General features: G+C 46.8%; 4 protein-coding genes across 4 annotated transcripts in view; 2 read left to right on the top strand and 2 right to left on the bottom strand.

Annotated features, from left to right (window-relative positions):
- Positions 1–294: 294 nt before the first annotated feature.
- Positions 295–8,396, bottom strand: LOC135809115 (hormone-sensitive lipase-like). Its single transcript, XM_065322386.1, has 8 exons — positions 7,509–8,396; positions 6,459–6,725; positions 4,864–5,892; positions 4,218–4,340; positions 3,676–3,865; positions 2,843–3,044; positions 2,089–2,623; positions 295–1,215 (listed from the first exon to the last, which is right to left on the bottom strand). The coding sequence occupies exons 1-8, from the start codon at positions 8,133–8,135 to the stop codon at positions 1,009–1,011; spliced, it is 3,180 nt and encodes a 1,059-aa protein (XP_065178458.1). The 5' UTR covers positions 8,136–8,396; the 3' UTR covers positions 295–1,008.
- A 3,971-nt stretch (positions 8,397–12,367) lies between these two features.
- Positions 12,368–18,522, top strand: LOC135809113 (uncharacterized). The gene is made up of 4 exons (XM_065322384.1): positions 12,368–13,326; positions 14,566–14,734; positions 15,625–15,751; positions 17,964–18,522. Exons 1-4 carry the CDS (start codon positions 12,568–12,570, stop codon positions 18,346–18,348), a joined length of 1,440 nt encoding a protein of 479 aa, XP_065178456.1. The 5' UTR covers positions 12,368–12,567; the 3' UTR covers positions 18,349–18,522.
- Positions 18,523–19,883: 1,361 nt separating this feature from the next.
- On the top strand, positions 19,884–21,643 carry LOC135809114 (very long chain fatty acid elongase 7-like). The gene has a single exon (XM_065322385.1). It carries the CDS (start codon positions 20,442–20,444, stop codon positions 21,270–21,272), a length of 831 nt encoding a protein of 276 aa, XP_065178457.1. The 5' UTR covers positions 19,884–20,441; the 3' UTR covers positions 21,273–21,643.
- Positions 21,644–22,459: 816 nt separating this feature from the next.
- The window catches only part of LOC135809112 (electrogenic sodium bicarbonate cotransporter 1-like), a 4,571-nt gene continuing 1,278 nt past the window's right edge, over positions 22,460–25,752 (bottom strand). The window contains exon 2 of the mRNA XM_065322383.1: positions 22,460–25,752. This exon is cut by the window's right edge and continues 475 nt beyond it. Within this exon, the coding sequence (XP_065178455.1) occupies positions 22,662–25,752 (3,091 nt within the window). The 3' untranslated portion in view covers positions 22,460–22,661.

Raw genomic sequence — 25,752 nt, 5'->3', positions numbered from 1 at the left:
AAATTAAATGCCGGACTAATGTCGATTTGTCGAGCTTTTCAATACACTCTTTTTATGATCCATGGATGAAATTTACAACAGGACAAACTCCCTTGCTTTGGAGTTGGACGAAATTATTGACCGACAAAATGTTCTGCCTGTACAGTAGTATTGTGTGTGCGTGTGTGTTTGCGCGCGCGTGTGTGTCTGTGGTATGTTGTTGTTGTTGTTGTTGTTGTGTGTGTGTGTGTGTGTGTGTGTGTGTGTGTGTGTGTGTGTGTGTGTGTAACTGCACATTTCTTTCCACGTGCAATCTATGTTTAAAAACTTATTACAAAAAATGAAGAAAATGGCATTTGCCAGTACAGATGCACCCTAAAGTAGAGAAAATGGATGATTCAGCTAAATGAGTAGACCTTGGATAATACAGAAACCATTTCGAAAAGAGACGAATAAATCAGCCTGAAAATATTTAAAACTGCCCACGAATAGGAAAGGATAACAAAGACAGTAATGTAGCACTATTGCCACCTCAGCAAAGCACAGCGCGCGCGCGCGCGCGCGGGGGTGGGGTGGGGGTGATAGTCTCCGATATATTACCTCCTAAATGTGGATAAAATGACGAACCAGCACGTGATAGCAACAATAGTAGAAATAACAGCGGAGTAAACACCAGAGACTGTGTACCAATGCAGCCTAGCGGTTTACGAGCAGTTGTTGGAAGTACAGCGATGCAACTGCAGCCACACTGTGATCAGATTATGAAGCAACTAGTAGTATGGTAAATATAATACTTTTTTTATTTGAAGTAATAATGTGATGGATACGCTTGTACTTTCCTGCTGGTATAAAAGTTTGGTGGCCACCTGCCCTGAGGGCCACACACTGTCTATCGTGTGCACTAGAACTAGTGGACTGCTTTTTAAAAGGGTATTACTGGTGTAAAAAGAACAATGGGCGGATTTGATTGATATCGAAGTTTCCAAAATTAAAAAAAAAACTTTCTGTTACTACCAGCAACCGTGGAGATTATGTTGCTTCTTCAGTGGCCAGAGCATTGCGCATGCACTGTGTGCACATGTCGTACGCACGCCTAGCCTCCTTGCTGACAAACGCAAGGTTGAGAAAGCCATGCGGCAATGAGTCGGCCACGTGCAGCTGTGACGACACATTGAGCTTGGCCAGGCGCCGGGCAAAGGCAATCGAGTCATCAAGAAGCGGGTCTAGAGCACACGCCTGCATGCGACAACAGAGAGACACACACAAACACAGACGATGACTGAAACACCGCCAGTTGTTCTTTAAAGGGGAAGTATACCCTAAAATCAAATTTTCACCAGTTGTAGTCCTCGGGGTGCTGAGTCGAATGGTCTTGGTCCGAGGAAGCTGAGACGCTCCCTTTATTCCTTTATCGCCACTTCCACTGAAACTGGACGACTGTGCCCTATCGTTCTTTAAAGCAAGGATGACCACGATTGGCCCATATGCTGTAGTCTTTTGGACGCTGAGTCAGCTGGTTTTGGTCCGAAAAGGCTGCGATGCAGCGTTCCTCCTTTATTCCCAATCGAACACGGTTGAGTAAGCGGTCACGTGCTCATGCGTACCCCAGTCACCTGGTCACCGTGCCTACGGACCGTGCCCGTAGGCTACAACTTACAGCCTGTTTGGGTGCTTTCCTGTCACTCGAGTTGAACCTTTGAACCTTTGAGCTGAACGTTGATGTGAAAGTTGTAGTCTGCGGGCACGGTGACCTGGCGACTGGTGTACGCACGAGCACGGGACCGCTTACTCAACCGTGTTCGATTGGGAATAAGGGCCGAACGCTGCATTGCAGCCTTTTCGGACCAAAACCAGTCGACTCAGCGTCCAAAAGACTACAACATATGGGCCAATTGCGGTTATCCATGCTTTTATAAGAACGAAATGGCGCTTTTAGTGACATGTTGCATACTGCACTAAACCAGTGGAATGTGAAAGCCCCACTCTTCCCCCTGGCTGCAAAGACCACTTGCCTCTTGGTCATGCTTTGTGCTCGATCAAGAGGGAAACATAATCTGCTCCTAAGCATGAATTCGACAATATAATCAATTTCAATGCAATGAGACTCACCACTAAATCTACATGAGGCAGTTGCTTGAGGAGCTCGTCACTGGCACGGAGGGGAGATAGGTATGTATTTGGCTGTGTCCTGAACAGATTTTCTAGCTTGCCACAACGCTGAGAAGAGATCCTTTTTCCAGCAGTGTTAGCATCGGAGAAGGACACCTCCACAAACTCGGAGTTGGTCAGGCTAGTTTCTGAACTATCAGTAGATTCAGTTCCAACACTAGCAGATTGCCTGGGTTCACATGCTGATGGCACGTCAGTATCTGATCCGGGTTCTTCGCTACCAGTTCCAGCCACTGCTGCGCCAGAACCTGCCTCACTAGATAATGAGGCTTTCAGCTTTGACCACTGCACTGACAAGCCACCGCCAGCATTCCAGCCAAACGAGCTGGACAAGAAGGAAGATGATGAGAAGGTTGTTGACGATGACGGCGACAGGGATGATGATGAGGAACTGAAGGAAACAGTAGTACTTTCCTCGTCAATCACTAAGCCATTAGGGCGTTGGCTTTGTTGAGCAGAGGAATCTGATGATGTGCTGCGGTAACACAATATTCAAATGAACACACAGACACACGCACAGAATGTTGCTGCAACAGTTGATCACACAAGGATGTGCAGATCAACGCACAAATCAACAACATTCTCTGTGTCAGCTAGTCATCATATTTCTCACCATTTCAGCAGGCACATTGTCAGTCAGCAACAAGAAAAGATCCTACGCATGAGCAGCACAATTCCCTGAACATCAACTCACAATGTCTCATCGTCAGAGCGGGCGTAGGCATCGAGACACGCCAACAGGACTCCCTGCGGTAAGAGTGGGTCAAATACGCTCAGCAGACGTGACGGGGATATGCTCAATTCCACAAGGAACGGAGTATACGCAGCCATAATGGCGTCCGGCTTCTGTATACCAAGCTCGATTGCTGCTAGCGTCATGGCAACTGCCAGATTACCTGAGGACAACGAAAAAGAAGAAATACTAGTACAGGTGAAATCCTGATAATTCGAACCTCAAAATGCCAGGAAAAAACTTCTAAGGCTGTGTTTACATGAGGCGTTTCAACCCGGGTTGAGTTCGACCCGGGTCAGATTCCAACCCGCCATGTACACAAAATGAATGGCGCGTTTACATGACGCATTGCGCTTGACCCGGGTTGAAATTTCGCCCCGGGTTGATTTCAATGTGAGAATCGTATTGATAGAAATCGGTCCTGGGAAAACTTCTAATTAAGCGGTATGTTCGAATTAATATATTCGAATTATCAGGATTCCACCTGTATGAGGAATATATTGTGCACCAAAAAATTGGTGGATAAAACCCATCTCGAGTAACTTTTGTAGTAGACAAGCTGCTCATGCAGTGAACTCGAGAAGACTAGCTGACAGTGTAGTGACTTTGTGATAGAGACCTGCTGGCATGCTGCACGTGTAGTGAACATTGTAGATTGGAGAGACTACCTCCTATGAAGGCCAAAGTAAGAGTTCCACACATGGAAGAAGAAAAAGAAGAAGAGCACAAATCAGTAAATGTCCAGCAGAAAGGGTGGAAAGAAGCGAAACAATCGTGAAACTGTCACATCTTACCTCCAGCGGAATCGCCTGTGATGATGATTTTCTCGCCTGTTGTACCCAGTAGCTTGCAGTTTTCCACTATCCATGCATACGCAAATAAGATATCACAGAGGGCACGCGGAAAAGGATGCTCCGGTGCTAAGCTGTAGTCGATTGATACCACTGGCACATCTAGATCAATAGACCACTGCCGCAGGTAAGACTGTAAAGTCATGCAATACAAACACACACACACACACACACACACACACACACACACACACACACACACACACACACACACACACACACACACACACACACACACATACACGCACACACGCACGCACGCACACACACACACGCACACACACAGATAGAATGAGAGGGTTTGCAAGTTGATGGTCCAAAACAAACAAGAACAGTGTGTTATTTCCTGTAGTGGGGACCTTTTGTACATATGTAAAAGGAAGCATTCACATACACACTGCAGCAAGACAATTGCAGACATCAGCAACAACTGTAATGCTGTAGTGCTGTTGCAGTGCCTCGACTATACTATAACAGTTACATACCTGATGTGATTTCGTTGTTGTAGCTACAAATCCACCTCCATGGCAGTGGATGACCAGACCGCGGGCACTTGGAGCAGGCTCCTTGCTGTTACGTTTGAACGAGAGAGACGACGAGCGAACCTTCTGCAGCACACCAGTAGATAAATCACAACAGACACAAGTAGGTCAATAGTTATGTCTCCCGACAAAAGTGTACTGTTGCTTCCCGTATAGCTCCCACAGCCCGCCCGCATCTAGTGTGTAAAAACTAAAAAGACCGCAGTGAACACTGTTACAAGGCAAACGTTAGTGTAAGGAAGCGTTCCATTTTCCCGGATTCTTACAAGTACAGAAACTAGTACTGGGTCAAGTTCCCACCAAGGTTTCTTGCTTTCATGCATCACAGTGCGGGATGTAGTGAGGAAGATGAGAAAGATTGACCGATTACCATACACACACACTGTACTAGTAGTCATCTTACTCTCCACACCACCGCTGTGCTCTTAGACCGACCGGGAGTGAGATTATTATAGTCCCGATGGCTGAAAACTGCAGCCGGTCTCGCTAAATCCCCCTCCCCACACACACACACATGTCACATGCCAAAGGGGCGCGCTTTAAAAGCCAATACATGCACATGTATGAGTGTTCCTGGAATTATACATACCTGTCCCTCGCGGTATACTGCACTGATAAGGTGAATGTTAACACTAGCTGGTTGAGACGAGTGCATGAGAGGTGGAGAGATGGCAACCATGCAAGTTAGACACTCGGACACTGATGGCACGGTGGTGGATTCGGCCGCTGTGGCTTCTCCCGTTGTCACAGTTTCTCTTTGATCAAGGCTCTGTGCTGGCATACCAGTAGTGGTGGGAGTAGCACTAGTATTCACATCACCCGGCACAGTGCAAGGGTGATCATGAACCGCCGCTGCAGGAGTTGTATCACCAGATACGGAGCAAGGCTGATCTTGAACTGCAGTTGCAGGAGTTGTATCACCAGATGTGGAGCAAGGCTGATCTTGAACCTCAGTTGCATCACCGGAGTTCACTTCCGCAGGTTCTGACTGTGCCGGTGCTGTTGCTGGGGCTCCGCTGCTGCTCACAGCTACACTATGCTGCCCATTGCTCTCCAAACTACTGCTAGCACAGGCTGGTGATAGGCTGGTAGTCTCTTCTGAATCTGTTAGGCCCGGAGAGGGTTGCTCAGTACAAGCTGCCACCGGCTCTGTAGGAGCGCTTCCATATAAATCCTCATAGTGAGGTGGTGAAGCAACACCGTCGCATTGAGTCGAACCTGTGTCGTCCTCAATCACCTCGTAGTTCTCATCGTATTGAAGTTCTTCATTCACCGATTCTTCCCTCTGGCTGCTAGGTGACGACGATGCACATCCCAGGCCGGTCTCAATGCCTATACCGGCTTCCCCGTTGGACACGGCGCAGGAAAGAGCCGCCGCCACATCGGCAGAAACTAGCAACGACTCCATTTCCTCTTCCATGATCTCACACGGTGGCGTAGCATTTTCATCAGCACCATGCTGCCTTTGTGCCTGTGACGGGTCTATCAGATGCGCAAAGCTGCCTTTGCACGTTGTCTCACCGTGTTCCGACGCACAGCAGGGCAGATAGACTATGTCGATGGGCAGTGTGATCTGCTGCGCAACAGCCATGCTGGGAATGACAAGTTCCGCCATGTGCTACACAAACAAACATATACGCATGGGTACAGACATCACATATGCACACACACACAATGAGGGGAGTCAGAATGACCTGCATTTCAGCATCACAACTATAACTACAAAGACAAAGCAATCTCTGAAGATTGCATGAATCAATTCTAGGCTTTCTAGCATATTCAACATCCATCCCAATCACCTATGGTATTGGATAAAGCTGAGAGCCTAAAGTGAAGTAGAGTGTTTAGGATAGATGTGTTTTAAACGGAAAGAGCCCGCTGCAATGGAGTTTTTACGCGTTCTGAAGAATACAGTCGGTTCCCGCTTGTCCACTTCTCGTTTAACCGGTTGCCTCTCCAACCGGTGCCGGTGGCAGCCAGTTGCAGCAGACTTACAGTAAACACCTTGGAGTACAGTGTTATGCGCTTTTGGGTAGTCCGGTTCTCACGCCCATCCGGATACTTCCGTGTGCAGTTAAGTGAGGGCTGACAGTTCCTACCGGAATGCACGCAAGCTAATGCTAGACTTTTCTCGACTACTGTACTGTACATAAGCATGAGTACAAGTGTACACGTGAATATTACCTGTAATGCGCTGACTTCAGCCAGAGACCAGAACGACTTGGTAAAGTGAATATCACGACTCTGTGTCAGCGACACGATCTGCGAGGCGCGCCGCGAGTGGTTCAGCACAAACCCAGTGCCATGCCACATCGAGGACATAGCCACACGCACCATGTTGGAGAAGCCGGTCATGTCTTGGCAATTGCTTTGATGGCGCAGGAAGCCCTCGCCAAACGATGCCATCGCAAAGGCTATGCTTTGAACAACAGGCTTTATGGACGGAACATACTGCAGAGAAAGGATAAATAATACACAAGGTGATTTCATGAGAATGCAGCACACCATACCAGAACGCACGTACTCTATGATGTCAGTTTAGTTTGCAGTCGCTCAAAACAGCATGCCATGGTGTAGTGTCCAGTGTCGGCTAGAGTCTATGCAGGGTTATGCTCCCACTGCAACCTCAAATAACTAAAGATAAGAATTCATGCCCACAAGTTCATCATGCTTTGTACAATGTACAAACTAATGTATTTCTGGTAAATAACCATACCAAAAAAAAGAGAAAAAGAGAGAGAGAGACAGAGAGAGAGAGAGAGAGAGAGAGAGAGAGAGAGAGAGAGAGAGAGAGAGAGAGAGAGAGAGAGAGAGAGAGAGAGAGAGAGAGAGAGAGAGAAAGAGAGAGAGAGAAGTACTGTACCAAGAAATACAAGCGTGTACAGTCAAGATATTTTAAGCATAGTGTGAGGATAGGAGGACTGCAGTCTGAAGAAGACCGTCATAGCCAGAGAAAGTCAGTGGTTAAAAGCAGCGATGCCAACACTACACTCATCCAACCTACTGCTACTGGTAGTCTAGATACAGTTGCGCTCACTGAAATCCGACCCAATGTGCAAAGCTGGTGCCCTCAACTGGAACGGCCCCTGGCGCCCTGGCAGTGGAATGAATGCGGCTGGACGTACACATGTACGCCCACAACGATGTAATCCGTACTGGTCCAGGGCGCCAGCTTTGCACTTTGGGTCGGATTTCAGTGAGCGCAACTGTACTAAGGTACAACTAACTACTTACATGTACTCCTAGACATTTCCCATAGAAACACTCCCTGGGTATTTGCTGTGACTGCTCCAATAGTGAATGCGAGATTGTCTCGTCCTTGGGAAACAGCTCACCACCTTCTAAATGCAACATGAGCTCGTGCGCCAGAAGAACAATGCGCGACAGGCCTTTCAGAGCCTTTGATAGTGACGACAAATGGTCAAAAGTGGTGCTCGAGGAGAAGAACGTCTTTGAGCGGTTATCTTTACAGGATTTAGACTGTAGAATCAGTGCTTTGACAACTGAGTCCACCATGTGCAGCAGACTTCTAAATCCATTGGCATGCACACAGCTGTCAAAATCAAACTCAGCCACACGTTCAATCACCGGTTTACACAGCAACTCTGTTGACTCAGCAGAGGTAACAATATTCATGAACAGTGCGTAAAACTTTTCGTTGGACTGATGCAGGTTGGGACGTCTGCAGAAGTGCTCAGCATTCTCTGCAGCTGCTTCTCTTAAGCTACGCAGTAGTTTCTTGTGAGCGTCGAATTCATCCACAGTAACGGATACTGGCACAAACTCCTCGTGGTCTACACTCTCTGTCTCGATTTCCTGAGAGGCCATTCTACTGTGTGTGGCACCTCCACCAACACTCATGATTGACCAAAACTACTGATCGTCAAATCTATTGAATCCACCTACTCTGATAGGGCCTTTAGCAATAGAAAACAGTTCCTGGTGTGCCACTAACATAAAACATTGCGTTGCGAATGGGTTGCACTGCTAAAACCAAAGCCAAACCACGTCTGAAGCAACAAGGAGCATACTGGACAATCACAGCAGTCAAGTGCTTATTTCTTCCATTCTCATTCAGTTCTTTTATTTCTATCAAGCTCTCGTTTGCACTTTGCACAGGTGTGAGAATTATTATTCTGGTAGATTTACAGTCATCGCGCTGTGTGCAGTGATACTGCATGCACACTCTGCAGTCTGCACTGTCTTGTCATGCATGTCTGGGTCAGTACAGTGGGTGTGATTATGATGTCACAAACAGAAAAATATTTTTAACATGACGCGTGACATGACGTCATCCTGAGGCTGGAGCCCAGCTACTACTAGTACTAGTAGTACTAGTACTAGTATCTATACTGACTATAGCGCCTGGACTGCACATGGAGTCTGGACTCTGGAGGCAGTGGAGCCTGGAGGATTCTTTATTCTTTTATTCCACGATGGCGAGACGCCAATAAGGAGATCGTGCATGCACCGCGCGCGCGCCGTGGAGGTCGAGTCTTGCAAAAGCCTGTTGTGTAAAAGAGCACAAAAGTTTAAAGGCGGGTAATTATTATTTGAACAGAAAACTCTTCCAAACTTCCCGCCGCCCGCCATGACCCACAAGGAAATGATCTCAGCTCATGATATGACTGTTGCCGACATTTCAGATCTCCGGAGGAGCATGGAGCGCCTTGAATTAGGGTCATAAATATAATGCAGCGGTCATGATGGCGGCCATGATGCCTCTACTTCAAGCAGGCGATTCTTGGCGTCGTGAAAGAGGTTTCGCTTCACGTTGTTCTGCACTACACCGTGAAATTTCACGTCGGTACGCGGTGTGGCAAATTTTGGCGTCGAAACTCCCGTTCATGACGTGAGCTGAGCTCAACTCACGTTCGACGTGAACGCGAGTTTTTGCAAATTTAGCCTTGCTATCAGGTTGGGATTATTGACTCGATTTGTCGATTTTGCCTAAACTAGCTATAAATAATATTTGTGCGACTGGCCTCACCAAAAATCACTTTTTTCACTTTTTGAAGTTTTCGCTCCCAGTTTTCGCTCCTGTCGTCAGCGACACGACGTGCTTCACAAGCAACGTGAGACGAAAGCTCTTTCTGAGCTCGCGTCGACGCAAAAAATTGACGTTCACGTAAGAGCACAAATCACGGGGGTCGAAACCTCTCTAATGCTGCTAGAATCGCCGGCGGTAGTCTTCCAATCACTCTCCGAGTCTCCTCCCTCCTTCCGTTTACGCTTCAATATCCTCTCCGATTCCGTTCTAGACACTCCGCCCACTGTAATACTAATAGTATGATTGAACTCTTGATTCTGTGTGCTGTAACTTGTGTAAGGAGGATCTGGGAGGACTCTGAAGAGCTAGAAGAACTCCTCATGCCATGGACTGTAGACCTACCAGCCACTCCCCGTCCCCATCAATATACATGTAATTATTATTACGTGTAGATCTACACGTCATGTATACCGTAAAGTCGCGGATAAAAGCCGGGTTTGCATACAAGCACATCGCGGATAGAAGCCTGGAAATCGAACGGGTCAATGCATAATTATAACTATTACCAGGGAGTCGTAAAAGCCCGGGAGAGGACACGGCACACATTCCCAGAAAACATCTTTGCCTCGCGCTGCCGGGGAACGCTGCCAGGGAACGGTGTTGCGAGGCAAGGAAATTATTATTTTCGAAAATTGTGATGTCTTCTTGAAATACTAATTGGGACATTCTCCGATTTCTCTTAGAGCACGGAGACGATTGCTCCGTCGAGTCTTCTGATCTCTATTTTCATCCTCATCTTCCAGCTGCCTCACTCATTCTCTCTCAGTTTATCGAAGTTAATTTATTCTGAGGCGATGGAAATGCAAGACAAATCCCTAATTGTACTTCACTTTTATTTGAGTTGGGGTGAACGAAATGAGATTTGTGGAAAATGACGCCACTTCCCGTGTTAGCCGCTGGTCGTATCATACAGCCCATATTCCATTGCAGGTGATGGGCCAACGTTCGTGTTGAGATCCGCTGAGTTTCCTCGTACTCGTGGAGTTGAATTTGTGGCAGCAATTGCACTGAATTGCAGTCAAATGGTTGTGAATGAAACGAGATTTGTGGAAAATGACGCCACTTCCCGTGTTAGCCGCTGGTCGTAGCATACAGCCCATATTCCATTGCAGGTGATGGGCCAACGTTCGTGTTGAGATCCGCTGAGTTTCCTCGTACTCGTGGAGTTGAATTTGTGGCAGAAATTGCACTGAATTGCAGTCAAATGGTTGTGAATGAAACGAGATTTGTGGAAAATGACGCCACTTCCCGTGTTAGCCGCTGGTCGTAGCATACAGCCCATATTCCATTGCAGGTGATGGGCCAACGTTCGTGTTGAGATCCGCTGAGTTTCCTCGTACTCGTGGAGTTGAATTTGTGGCAGAAATTGCACTGAATTGCAGTCAAATGGTTGTGAATGAAACGAGATTTGTGGAAAATGACGCCACTTCCCGTGTTAGCCGCTGGTCGTAGCATACAGCCCATATTCCATTGCAGGTGATGGGCCAACGTTCGTGTTGAGATCCGCTGAGTTTCCTCGTACTCGTGGAGTTGAATTTGTGGCAGAAATTGCACTGAATTGCAGTCAAATGGTTGTGAATGAAACGAGATTTGTGGAAAATGACGCCACTTCCCGTCTTAACCACTGGTCGTATCATACAGCCCATATTCCATTGCAGGCGATGGGCGAAAGTTCTTGTGGAGATCCGCTGAGCTTCCTCGGCGTACTCGTGGATTTATGAATTTGTGTCAGAAATTGCAGTCGAGTGGACTTCTGTGAGTAAATCGCGACGGCTCCCTTCCTTCAGCACCGTCAAAACGCAACATAGAGCATTATTACGCATTATTACGCACTCGTTCCATGATTCATGATAATGCCTGGATTCTTTTAAAAACAATCAATGTGTGTTCCCTATCTATCTACATTGTACATGGTTGCAGGTCGTTATTTATAAATCTTGATAATTTCAACACTTTTCTACTCGTATACTGAGTACGCGGTGACTTGAGCCGTTTAGGAAACGGAAGTCTTGGCGAGTGTACAAAAGGTAAACCTATCATTTGTACTTCATAACGGAATTGTGCACAAAAATGCACACACACGTTCGCGCGCACACACACAAGCACACACACAAACACTGTACAAACACACACAAAAGTACAAGCACATGTGCACATACACACGCCTCCCCCCCCCCCCTCCCCCCTTCCCCCCCCCCCCCCCCCCCACACACACACACACTCAACTCCCCACCCCTGTACTGAGTCTGACAGACATACAATCATGTTTATCCTTCCTTCGCCACCAGTTTCGGATAATGGTGTCAACAACGAGTTGTAAAATATTGGTATTTTAGGACTCCCTGCCCTGAAGACAAGCACAGCGCCGTGGATCGAGCAGATCCGGCCGCGCCGGCCTAGCGTGCTTCACTTTCTGGCCGAGGCAAACATCGTCCGCGTGCGCGCATCCCGTGTCCTCTCCCGGGCTTTTACGACTCCCTGCCCTGAACTTATATTATAACTAATAATAGTAATATAGCCTGTCGCGCGTAGAAGCCTGGCTTCTATGCAAGCGCGGATCGGGTAGGTCAAGAGTGCATGCGCTATGTACAGTGCATAGTAAAACTGCCGCCATACCGGTAGTCAGTGGTAAATCTACGCGTGTCGCGCGTAGAAGCCTGGCTTCTATGCAAGCCCGGATCGGCCGGATCGGCCGGTGTGCATACAAGCCTGGCCAAAATATCAGTGGTGCATTATCATGATTATAAGCATGGTTTGCATACAAGCCTGGTTTGCATTGAAGCCTGATGCAGGAAGCGGCTTATGTGCTTATAAGCCCGGCTTTTATCCGCGACTTTATGGTATTACCAGGCCAGGGCAGCAGGATCTAGGATGGACAACAACAAGCTGCTCAATGAAATCCGATAAAGCGGGCGAGTACCACGCCAGGCGCTGTGTACATGTGCAGCCCTAGGCTACATACTCTGCCTAGGCTTTATTATAGGCCCTTCAAAACCTGGAGATGTGAACTCGGGCGCAAATAATTGGTTGAAAATTAAAAATTACTTGACGCGACTCATTGAGCATGACCAAAAAATGTCATGACATTGTAGTTACCTGTCTCTAGACTTACCTTACAAAGTAGTTAGTTGGACCTCGAACTAACTAACTAATTATAGATTAGTGAACAATGAAACCAAGGCACAACAAGAATCGACAACTTAGATTCAGTCCGACTCCTGTTAGCGAACTATTGCAGGCAGAATGAGCTCAGCTCAGGGACTGCTTCTTCACGTTGCCGTGCTCCTGGCAAGCGCTCCATTATTAATCCAGCCTGTGCAAAGTGTGAAGCATCCGAAATGGCATTTGAATGAAGGAATCGGCTCCAGTTCGTGGTTAGAAGAGCTGAGTGGGCGACTGACATCGGGCCAACGCAATACAGTCTCCGGATGGGATCATGCGGCTTCAGAGCAGCTATCGAATTGTGCGGAAAGTGCACTGCAAGGTTTGAACGCATTGTATTGGGCGACTGGAGGCGAAACATGGTCGCAAGATAGCCGAGATGGTTGGAACAAAACCAAACAATGCTGCAGCTGGAATGGTGTTGCGTGTGAGTCGAGTGGACAAGTAACTAAGCTTTCACTCATCCATAGCAACTTGACTGGAGATATTCCAGAGGAATTCGCTGCCAGTGAATCGCTACAACAATCACTGACCGTCCTAATGCTTGGGGAAAACAGGATCAAATCATTGCCCGAGAATATCGGCCTCCTATCAAATCTGTTGTTTCTTGAAATCAACGACAATGGTGGATCTTTGAATTTGCCTGAGAGTCTGGGAGATACTTCACTGGTCTATCTTCGCATTGGTAACGGCACAGAACACCCTCCGTATGAAGGCACTCGTCTGGTGACCATCCCCGATAGTCTGGCATCTTTGAAACGACTGAGAGTGCTGGATCTCAACCACAACAGTTTGACGGGCCAGCTGAATCCGGACATCCTCAATCTACCAGATCTAGAGGTACTGTACACCTTAGCAGTGTATTGGGCCATGGGAAAGAGAGAAAGAGAAAGAGAGAGACAGGGGGTGGGGGATAAAGTACATGGATGTGCCATAGTTCAATACAGTCTTGTATAGTTCCTTCCCCCTTTGACCAGAAATTCAGATTATTCAAGCAAAAGTTTTTAAATTGTTACCATCCATTCAGTCCTCCCCAGTGTTGTGCACACGTGTGATTTTGAGGCCAACAGAGCGCATCTAATGTGTGCACTCTTTACTCCACCAAATGCTGCATGTACTTCTACTTGGTCGTTGCAATAGCGAGAGTTCCCAGATTACCTAGAGGGCTCGACACCACAAGGATGGAGCATTGCCACAAAGGCAGAAGAGAACAGAGACAACCGGTTAGGTCATTGTTGTAACGCTGCGTTTCATGCACATAGCAAAGCTAAGGCAATCCTCAGACAGCTGATAACCTGTAGGCTGTACATCATCTGGGTCCAAATATATACCCAGGAAGGTAGCAAAGCGCGCAGGGTAGCTACTTGGTCGTTGGATGGATATCAAGAGTACATAATCCCTGACTGGGCCATGTGGAGTATCATATGCACTGTTGATCTTGATATAAGACAGAGTTAGTACAGATCAGTACATCATAGCTGTAATCGGGAAACACTATCCTTGACAGTAGGCCCTCTACCTTGCCACGGTAGCTGTTGTGTGCTATATCCGGTGTGATTTCATGCAAGTATTAGTTCTGTACATCACTATTAACCTTGACTACTTGGAGAGGTTCATAACTTCGAGTGCAGAAAAAAACCCGAGATCAGCTGTTGAGACTCATTTCCATTTCTACACCAGCACACATGCGTTGCAAAACAATAATATTGAAACAATATAATATTGTTTCCCGGTGTGGTGTGTCATTCCCCAAACGATCTCTTGTCTTGAATGCATGCGTGAGTCTTGTCTTTTCAGCCTTCTTGTTTATCCCTTTTATTTCTAGTCACTGACTTCTGTCATGTCTTAGTTTGAGTCCCCATGTAACTTACTAGTAGTATGGATATTATAAGTAAAAGCAAACAAATATTTGTCATTTTTGTTCCTATGACCTGGGCCACGGAATGGCTGTGATTCCGTCACGAATGTGCGAGTGGCTCAGCTTGTTTTTAGTATACGGTAGTCCTTTCTGACTGAATCCTTTGCCGGGTCGCAACCCCTGTTTGCTGTGTTTATCTGTTGTAACTTCAATATCGCCAGGTAATCGATTTCAGCTTGGGTCAGGTGATGATCGACTTTCCCGGCAATGGATTCTCAAAGTTGAGGAAGCTTCGCCACCTTGCATTGGACTACAACGTGCTGGTGGAGCTGCCGGATAACATCCACCAAGCAAAGAAACTGGAGTATTTTAGTGTGAGCCCCGAGCCCGGTAAGCTCACACTGTCACTACTCACTGCATGCTGTTATAGAAGCCGAATATTCTCAAGTGTACTATATAGCAGGAAATTTTCGGACGGAATTTTATTCGGACAAAGCCGAATTTCGACCTTTCGTACGGATTGTATTTTCATACAGTGCTGCATGCTAAATGCATGTGTTCGCATGCAGTACACATGTATCGTGTACATAATTTCACATGAACAAATTTTAGTACAGAATTTATTTTAGTACAAAAGACCCCATGTACGAAATCGTACGAGAATAAATTCCGTCCGAAAATTTCCTGCTATACAGTTGTTGAGTCACATAAGGAGTCACCATCCCAGACACAAAGGAACAACTTGGGAGAGGTACTAGTAGTGGGAAGACATTTATTATAGACGAAGAGACGGAGAGAAAGAGGAACTAAACGACTCCATTATGAAAGAGAGAGATATTTTGAAGAGAGTTGAGAGAGAGATCTGAAGAGAGTTGACGCAATATATAGGGCCTGGGTAGCTATGGCAAACATGGGTGCGCAAGTAGCTACCCAGGCCAACGGAACGAAAGGTGAGAATGACGTAGGTGAGAATGACGTAGCACGGGCGGAGGTACCTAACACAGTATTAAATGAATATGTACGAAAATTATATCCATACATCTTCGCAACACTCCCCAAACGGTCTCGCAGTTTGGGAAATGTACGAAAATTGGTCTACGAATAATTTTATTCGTCACGGAGATAACCGCCTGTCCTCCTGCTAATGTGTGCATATGGGCTGTGTATTTCTCCACACCGAGCAGCACTAATGATCACCGTTAGCCTGGTGGATTGTATATACTGTACTTGTATTGCATGAACATGTATGCCATTTATCATGGTTTGGTTCTTGGTCGTAGGTGTGTTCCATGGCAAGCTGCCAGAGTCTATCGGACAGCTGACTAACTTGACGTACTTGAGTTTCACAGGCAACTACAATGCACAGGCACCGATACCCTCATCGATTTGGAACATCACCAGTTTACAGTGAGTAGTACATGCTGTTCTGTTTGTTTGGATTGTTTGAGATCGCCTGTGACGGCATGTTCGTCGTATCTGATCATGTGATCTAGAAGAGGATTTATGCATTGTGTATTTGTAACCTGGTTTTGGATCGGCATTCTCTTTAGTGTCGTTCCCTGAAAACAATTCTGAAGCAGCCGTGCTGGGCACTCGACTATCTCAACACTCAATATGGTATACATCCACTGTTGCACAATGGCACAGACCCGGCCGTTGGTAACGTTATGAGCAGTATACTTTCTTGAAGAAATGCCATGCCCAGGCGTGTGCACCGTATGAGTTTTTTGGTGTCTAGAAACCACCTTTTTTCGGGCAGTCTTGCCAAAGGAAAAGCGTGCCTACTGGATTGGTTATCGTGCATACGCGTCGATCGACGGGCAGTTTACAGTACTGTGGCTGTATCCTTATTTCGAAGTGAGAGAGTTGCTTTGCATGCAGTTCAAAATACATTATTCTCTCTTTCTTCAGTGGAGAGTAGCTACAGAGAGGTCGATCTTTAGCTCTGGTCCGCTTCTGGTTTGGCGATGACGTTCAAGAAATCCGTTTTGTCTCGAAATTTGAGTCGAAGCACGCGCGATGCAAGTCAGTTCAAGGATATGATTGACGATATTTCCTTCCAAACTGTTCACTCAAATCAAGATCTCCACAGCCTTCCGTTCTTGCTCATGTGTGCAGCAGAGATGTTCGTCAAAAACGTTGTCGATGGGAAGACGTAAAAAATGTGCGTCCAGGATCCACTTGCACTGCTTCAGAACGAAGCGCTGCTCCGGCCACGACTCAAGGACGTGGGGGGGGGGGGGGGCTTCACTTTTCTTCCGCGATTTTCCATCGAAGCAAGGTCCATTAACTCTTTATTGAAATCATGTGGAACATTGCCAATACATGCTGAAAACTTCGTCATAAGAACAGAAAGAAAGATACGTCGAATGTAAGCAGTGTTTGATGAAACGAACATGCCTGGAGTGGACTAGTGAAGTACCTGTTAGACTGTAGTGTAGCCTGGGCGGCTAGGCCTATCAAACTTTTACGAGTTCAATATGACAAACATGTATATGAGTACATTGACTTTTGCACCCTCTTTGCAAATAAGTGCTGGTATGTAAAAGGTAACCCGTTTTATCCTGCCACCGGTTATACATGTACCAACATTTCCATGTAACATCGTCCCCTCCCTCCATTCCTCATTACTATAATTATTACTATACAGGTCGTCCCTCGTTAATACATAATCTCTGGGACTTGACAAATGTTATGTATTAACGGGGTTTATGTACTAAACGAAAGTGTACATAACTTGCTTGTATACCAGAATTTTTCACTTTTTCAACTTTTCTGAGTGTTTCTTGCTGCCATGACTAGGGACCGAGATATTCTTGATTCCCTCGATATAACATAAAAATTATGTTATAACGGTCACAGTCTGCGAAGATTCTACAGTTTACATGATACATGCCCAGCCGCGCCTGTACAGTCACTCGAAAAAACAGAGCTTTGTCGGTTTGTGATGTGCGCTCTGATTTCTGAGATAATTGCGTCCACAAGTAGAAACTAGAACACGACGTGCCTCCACTGGAAGGCCAAAAGACCAACAAATTATGTACTATTGAGGTAGGTGGCATGCGGGTACGGAGAAATGTTATGTACTAACGGGGTTTATGTACTAACGAATTATGTACTAACCGACAAAATTTGTATGGAAGTGACCACGTTTCGTCCGGGACTTGAGATTTCTTATGTACTAACGGGGTTTATGTACTAACCGGACTCGTATTAACGGGGGACGACCTGTACTCTTATTTCTGTCCTTTCTACCCCTGGACCTGGTTCTCTCTCAGACGCGTTTGTGCCGGCATAATAAATAGCAGTCGGAGGAGCCCCACATCTCATCAGCACCCGGAGTGTTCATTGGTGCACCCCTGATCTTGAGCCCCCCCCCCCCCCCCCACCTCCTCCCTAGCCCTCACCGTTATCTCCGACGGGATGTTCGGGGGGATGCGCATGTGCACAAGTACATAATTATACAGTGGGTCTCCAGAAAACAATTACCAACAGTTACTATAGAAACCTCCCTTTCAAGACTCGTTGCACGCCACTGATGCCTGCCTTAAAGTTTCAGAGGCATGCCACGTGTGTCCTTGTGTGTCCGTATGTGCATGTATCCTCCCTTTCCCCATAGGTACATGGACATAAGCTATAACTCGATAGCTGGATCATGGCCGGAGACATTTGAACAGCATGGTAACTTGACCTATTTGGAGATGGGTGCAATGATGTTTGGTCATCTGCCAGATATACTCGGTCAGCTAACCAACTTGACTCATTTTGGAATACGCACAAATCAGCTGACTGGGCCCATACCTGAGTCGCTTGGAAGCCTGTCAAAGCTGAAGTTCTTCAATGTTGCGGGTAACGGGTTAAATGGCACAATACCTGGCTCACTGAAAAGCTTCCTACCGGGCCTGGTGGAGTACAGTTGTCAGATGGACTCAAACGATTTCTCATGTCCAATTCCATCCTTTGTGCCATCGTACTGTGGTGCAACATGTAGCCCAGTGAAATGAACAGCATACAAAACACCAGAACACGAATTTTGAAAGAATTTAGATGGTCAAATAAACGATGGCAATTATCATAATTATGGCAATACTGTAAACTGCCTAATATTCGCGACGGATTAGTGTTCGCTATTTTCGCGAGAAGAGAGTAACGCGAATATTAACCATCGTGAAATCTAACTTCAACAGTGGGTGGATGTAAGTGGCCCCAGTGTTTCGCGAACTTTTACCATCGCAAACTCGCTGGTTCTAAGAAATCGCGAAAATTTAGTGACGCGGATATTGGGCGGTTTACAGTAGATAAAATATAGTCTGTCGTCATCACCACACATCACCGAAGCCATCAAGGTGTTCCAGAATCGATTTTTTCTGTTGTGCTTGGCCAATTGGGCTGATCTACTCAACTTCTACAACTAGTTACTTTAGCCTAGGAGCTGCATCAGTGTCCGGTTGATCCTTGAGGTTGGTGGTATTCCTCAGCATATCAACTGCCATGGCTAGCGAAAGACCAAAAGCATCCAACAAATCCTCGGTCATGCTTGTTGTACACACGGACACAGACATATGGACACCGGCACACAGATGCATGCCAGCACGTGCACACAAAAGCACATGCACACACCACCACCAGCACCGTGCACACACCACCACCAGCACCGTGCACACACCACCACCAGCACCGTGCACACACACTACTAAGACTAAGACATGCCCATCGCGGAAGCGATGATAGCGAACAGCTATGTTAGACATAGCAACTTGTGCTGGGATTGCACCATCCAACAGCTTGCAAGGCTGATGAATTGACCGCCACTATTTTTAGCCTGGCACACACACACACACACACACACACACACACACACACACACACACACACACACACACACACACACACACACACACACACACACACACACACACACACACACACACACACACACACTATACTGTTGCACTTGTGCATTGCTTGTATACCGTATGAATCTATGATTATAGTTCTAGCTATGCAGTCAGTGTTGAGAGTCAGGTGGTCAATGTAATTAGTTGTAAAGTAGAAGACATTGTCCGAATACTACGATACTTTTATGCAAAGGCACAGAATGAAAACCTTGGGCAAATTCCGTTGTGACTCAGAGTTTCATGGCTGAACCAACCATCAGACAGTGTAGTAGAGGTACTAAGTAGAGAATGCATTCATGTATTATAGGAGTTCGAGAGTGAGAACGACGATTGTTCTGCAGAGCACTGTAGAGAGGCCAGAGCAGGAGTCAACGGCGGAGATACTGATACACCATTTTAAAATGTTGAGAGAAAGAGAGACAGGGGCAGTGCAGGAGACAAAGCGAGGGTCAAGTGTCAAAGAAACAATAATACAATGTTCGCCATGTAGATCTATATGCCAGTATATGGGGTTAATATCAAGTATCATTATAAGTAATACTGTACTAATATTATAGTAATAGTTGACTTATTGTGCTCATTCAATATCACGTGCCAACTGGGCGCATTGCATAATTGAGAATCATGCCATCAACGCACTTACGTGCACGTACCGCCGGTGCCTCTTGAGCTTGCATGGTAGATCTGCAGTCGTGAAGACCAAAGAAAACTCAGGCCACTAGCTAGCCACTTCAAACATCGCGTGAGGCGTTGCATAATCGACTGCACGTGCGAGAGGCAGTCACACCGGACCTCGCGTGCGCCCTTCAGTCTTCACATTTTGACCCCTCTCCCTCCTCCTGTGTCATGTCAACCATTACTTGACAGCAGTATTAGTGGCAGTAATGCAGAAGCGCAGGCGAAGCCGGTGTGCATGAGAAAATCTTGTAACACCTCAAGAGAATGTTTCGGTTCTTCTCAGTCAGTGCTCTTAGTAACTTACTTCCTAGCTTAGCGATTTCGTTCCTGTGCCATTTGCTGCCTGAAGTGAAGTGTGGAGCTGGAAGAGGAAGCGGTTCGTAGCGCGTCTAATACTCTTAGCCTATGCTGCCCTGAAACGTAATTCCGGGCAGGTGTAACTGTAAAGAAATTTCTTGACGGTCATCGCGGCGCGCTGGATTTTATCATCTCCTGGTAAATTTGTGCTGTTAGAAGGAAACATGAATGCGTCCACTGATCATTTGTTAGCTCCTATCTTTCAAACGGAACCGCGTTTCGTGCCCTCATGGAGTCCGAACGCGGACCCTCGTGTGAGCCATTTGCCGCTGATGGGTGGGTTTCACGAACCCTTCATTGTGATTTCTACCTATTTGCTGAGTATATTCGTCGGGCAAAAGTTGATGGCTAGTCGCGAAGCATGGAACTTGAAGTACGTGCTGATTGTGTACAACTTCTGCTTAGTATTGCTCAGCTTGTATATGTCTGTGGAATTTGTACTGGCCGCGTTGGACAACGATTCCAGCTGGTACTGCGAGCCAGTCAACTACAGTACAGAGAGAGCACCTACAAGAATGGCCGTGATATGCTGGCTGTACTATTTCTCCAAGAGCATTGAGCTGATCGAGACCATCTTCTTCGTCCTGCGCAAGAAGAACAGCCAAGTGAGCTTTCTGCACGTGTTCCACCACACGTCCATGGTGCTTGTCTGGTGGAGCGTAAGCCGATGGATTGGAGGAGGAATCACCTTCTTCAGCGCATTGATCAACTGCATTGTTCACGTTGTCATGTACACCTACTATTTCCTGTCAGCATTCGGCCCGGCCGCGCACCCGTACCTATGGTGGAAGAAATATATAACCACGTTTCAGCTGCTCCAGTTCGTCACGTTGACGCTACATGATCTGTACGTATGGGGTGCTGACTGCGGCTACCCGACTGTGTTTGCAATGTCCATGGCAATGTACATGATCATCTTCTTTGCGCTATTCAACAGCTTCTACCAGCTAGCGTACCGCAAGGCGGCACCCAAAGAAGACAAGAAAGCCAAGTAACGTTAGCGGACAGGAAGGAAGGGTCCTATGATAGGGCTTTGAAATTCTCTTTTTCCTATATTTATTACTTCCTTTGTTGGAAGCAATCTTTCTTTGACTACATTCAGCTGCTCGGAACAGAGGATTTTATATTTATGCCTGCTTGGATTCCACTATGCTGGAAGGTTCAATTTGCTGTCATTAGCTGTGAGATTTTTCACATCAAATGGTCATCATAACCCATTCCCCCTATGATCTCTTTGTTGCTCACAAAACTACAGAGATTGTGTATTATATTGATCTATCCATTTCTCTTCTTGAGTAGCCCCATAGCTAGTATTATTTTGTGGAAATTATTGATAAATCTTGAAAAATGTAAAATACTTTCGTAACTACAGACTCGGATGGAGAGCCAAGGATTAATTTATAGTAAAGAAAAGTATCAAGGAACTACAAGTTACGCTATAATGTCCACTAATACCACCAGATACTTAACAATCAGCTCATGCGATAACTTAGAACCTTCCAAGCTGGAAGGCTGTTGGAGTTCGCATCCAAGATGTGCTAGAGCTGTTAGCCAGTTACTGTAGAGGCAGAAAATTTCGTCGGTCAATAATTTCGTCCAACTCCAAAGAAAAGGAGTTCGTCCGGTTGAAAATTTCGTCCATGGATCATAAGAGTGTATAGAAAAGCTGGACAAATCGATATTCGTCCTACATTTAATTTAGTCCAAAAGCTCCTTGGACGAAAAAGACGAAATTAAATTCCAGACGAATATTTCTGCTTATACAGTAGTTGTAGAATGTCAGTACCGGCAGTGTTGCGCAATGTTATCGCATGAGCTGATTGTTAAGTAACTGGTGGTGTTAGTGGACAGCGTAACTTGTAGTTCCTTGGTCCTTTTCTTTACTTTCGTAACCTTGAAATTTTTATTCTTACGAAATGTATCGTCCTTTTGCTGATAAGTGCCCGCTTGGTATTTCTCAATATTTCAAAGGGTGCTTATTTAGTGATCGTGATGTGGATCAGTACTTTATTGGAACTTTTTCAAAGTGATTAGGAACATGAAGATCAATAATCATTGATTTCTATCAGCAACAGGCTACAGCGGAAATGCATGCATGGAATATCTTGGTTCGGAATGAAATTTGTAATTTAGGAATTTTGGACATAATAACGTTACTGTACAAGATAATCAAAATTTAGAATATCTTGGTTCGGAATGAAATTTGTAATTTAGGAATTTTGGACATAATAACATTACTGTACAAGATAATCAAAATTTAGAAGGTATCAAGCAAGTATTTTCCGGCGCAAACCAAGTAATTAACGAATAGCAAAGTGGTGTTCAGCATTATCCTGCCAAGATAATAATCAACTTGTGCTCTGACTCTGTGTCAGTTGATATTCCTAGTGGGGATCAAGAGCAGCTAGCTCTCTAGGCGAGAGCCATTTTGTCAGAATGTAGTCGCGCACGGGAATCATAAGAGCGATAAAGAACGGAAAGACCATGCCGGCCTTTGTCATTTTGCACGCAACCAGAACAGCAAAGCAGCAGAGCTGCACAATGGTGAACACGTTCATTCGCACGGTCGAGACAAACTTGATGAAACTGTACTTGTTCGAGTACGACTGGTGGTGCTTGGCCGGTACGAAGAGTAACACAACACGCTGTAGAAATTGCAACGATAGTAGATTGCAGAATCCCATGTAGAAGAAGATGCCCATGATGACCGCCATTGGGATGTGGCTGAGGACACTGGCTACTGGCGACGTCACGCTGATTCCGACAAGCACGTTGATGAGAATGCCGGTAACTCTCTGCTCGTGAGCTCCCACAACGCGTGGTTTCTCACCGGGCGCTACTTTGGAATTGACGCGCAGCAGGCTCTTAGTGTGAATAAGACTGGTAACTGGCTGCCCACAGAGCCATGGCAGACCCAACGCTGAGCAGGCTAGAGCAAGTACAGCAGTTAGTGTCAGGTTCCAGTGGTAGCCACCTGTCTTCTTGAGACGGTGCTCAGAGTTGGAACAGAGCAGGCATGTTACCTGCGTCTCGATGAAGATGAGGAATGCGGCCAGTAGGCCAGGCAAAGCAGCCCCAAACACGAGGCCTGGAGTGGTAGCTGGACTCGGGTCTATCAGCCAGGATCGGGCCTGTGTTGGCTGTAGTCCTATAGGTACAATGATCTTGTCATTGTGAACTTCATGGAACACATAGCGTGAGACCAAGTACATGACCAGGATGCTGAGGAAGATGCTCATATCGCCAAAGAATCGTCGCGTATACTTGGTCATGTATCTGCTGGCCTTTAGCGATCGCAGGGCATGGGCCAGTGAGAATGTTCCGAACACCAGCATCAGGTAGAACAGGGCTGTGTTTGGTTGGGTAGCAGAGCGTGCAAGCAGGTCGGAGTCGTTGAGGATCTGAGAGCTGTTGGATTCATTGCCGAGACTGTTGCCAACCCATTCGACTAGTTGAGTAGTACAGTTGGACATGTTGGACATGTTGCTGTTGTCTTGTATGGCAGACAAGCGTTCCGATGCACTCAGACACTGGGCGGCCGTGCACTCATAGACTTTGCGCAGTGGATGGTCTTCAAACACTTGGAAGATTGTCGACGTTGACTCATATATGAAGATGAACGCTATCAACGCCGTGAACACTTCCTCTGTGAATGGGGTGAAGCGTTTGATCAGGTGGCTGCTATCTGTTGCCACGATGACCATTAGGAAGACGAATATCCACAGCCCAGTCCAGAAGCGAAATCCAAAGAAGTCGAAGCCGTTGTCGTGACAGAATCGGTATATTGCTGCCTCAAACACAGCCATGGGACCAGTCACGCTGATGAACATCAGTGGCTGTCCTGCAAACAAACTGAACAGTGCACCACCAAAGCTGGCCGAGATCAGGGTCTCCGCCAAGCCCATGGTTTCCTGGGTCTTCTCTCCAAGCAGACTGCCGAATGCGATCAATGGCGCAACTAGCCCAAAGTACATCACCACAGTTGTGATAAGGCATTGCACGCTCAATGCATCGCTGAAGTCACTGGGGAAGCGCCGTCGTAACCTCTGTAGATCCTGTCTCAGACCACCAAACAGCCGCCCAGTTCTCGCCAGCGAGTCGGCATCCACGCGAGAATCATCCACTTGACCTGCTCCGAGCTCATTCTTTGGTTGCTGAGCTGACTTCATGGTGGCCTTGTGAGATACTTGATTACAGTCTGGGTTTGAAGCTCTTCTCGTCGAGCAACTCTTCAGGGCTGGGAGGAGAAGATGATCTCCATAGGGTCCTCGCTGCAAGACAACGGTTGTCTCAAGATACTCTTCAATGTAAGCTGCAATTTCAGATGCTGAGTAGGCAATGTCAAGCCGCTGTCGAAACTGGTAATCGGCAAGGAGAGCTCCCATGGTCCTTCCAGCACTGCTTGCACTTGGGAATGTCGTGTAGGTTTGCTTGCGCGGATTCAGAACTACAACAATTGATCGCATGGGCAACGGAACTTCCAATAAGTCACCCATGAAGTAGGGCAAGGCTAGTCGGGCGATGAAGACAACGGGCCGCGTGACAAAGTCAACCTCGGCAGCAAGCACACAGCTGCCCTCAGCATCTGGCGGTAGAGTTCGCAGTACCTCATCCTGCGCAGGCGAAACATCTTGATATGACCATGGGATACATGTCCCCATACCTGGGTACAGCAGAACGGCCTCACTGCCACGTCGACTGGGCGTCACATTGCCTTCATTGTCATATGAATCACCACCAGCATCGGCAACACTGCAAACCTTGGATGGATATATCTGGGTGCTGAAAGGCTGTGGAAATATCTCATCACCATTGCTGGTGACAGATGGCATTCCTGACTTAGCAGTCTGAGCCGCACGCTGTGCTTGCTGCGGATATCTTGAGTTCCCGTGCTCTATAAAGTCAGTGCTGCTCCTGCGCAGAGGAGCATGGCTATTGCCAACTCGCTGAGTTGGCTTTGTCGTTTCCGCACTAGCAGCCCTGCTCACAATGGTGTGAGGACGACGACGACTCGGTGATGCAGCAGAACGTCCTGTCGACATCTTCCTCTTCAGAAAGCTACTGACCCCGGTCAGCGGCTTGTGATGGCGTGCCAGCTGTTCGTGATGTATGAACGGCGACATCATCAGGTCACGGAACTCACTGGCCGTCTTGTTTGTCAATACACCGTTGGAATGCAGCTGGTCGGATAGAGACAGCACAACGGAGTGGAACGTAAAGCAAGCTCCAGTAGGTATGTCAAGTAGCATTGCTTCACCATCAGAGAACATAGATCTCAGGCTACTTAACACACTGTAGTTGAGCGAGGACACATGTGGCTGACTCCAGCGCCCCGTGTCCTTCTCATAGCTCTCTTCAAACTTTATCCAGCGAGCCGTCTCGTGCCATTCAATGTGACTTTTCACGCCGTCGCCTTGAAGTGTGAGAAACTCTACGAAATTCTCCTCGCCGCGTTCTGTGCTGCTCGTGGCTGAC

This window comes from Sycon ciliatum, chromosome 2 (assembly GCF_964019385.1).
Source record: "Sycon ciliatum chromosome 2, ocSycCili1.1, whole genome shotgun sequence".
NCBI classification, from domain to species: domain Eukaryota; kingdom Metazoa; phylum Porifera; class Calcarea; order Leucosolenida; family Sycettidae; genus Sycon; species Sycon ciliatum.
This window is presented reverse-complemented; position numbering and strand designations above follow the sequence as displayed.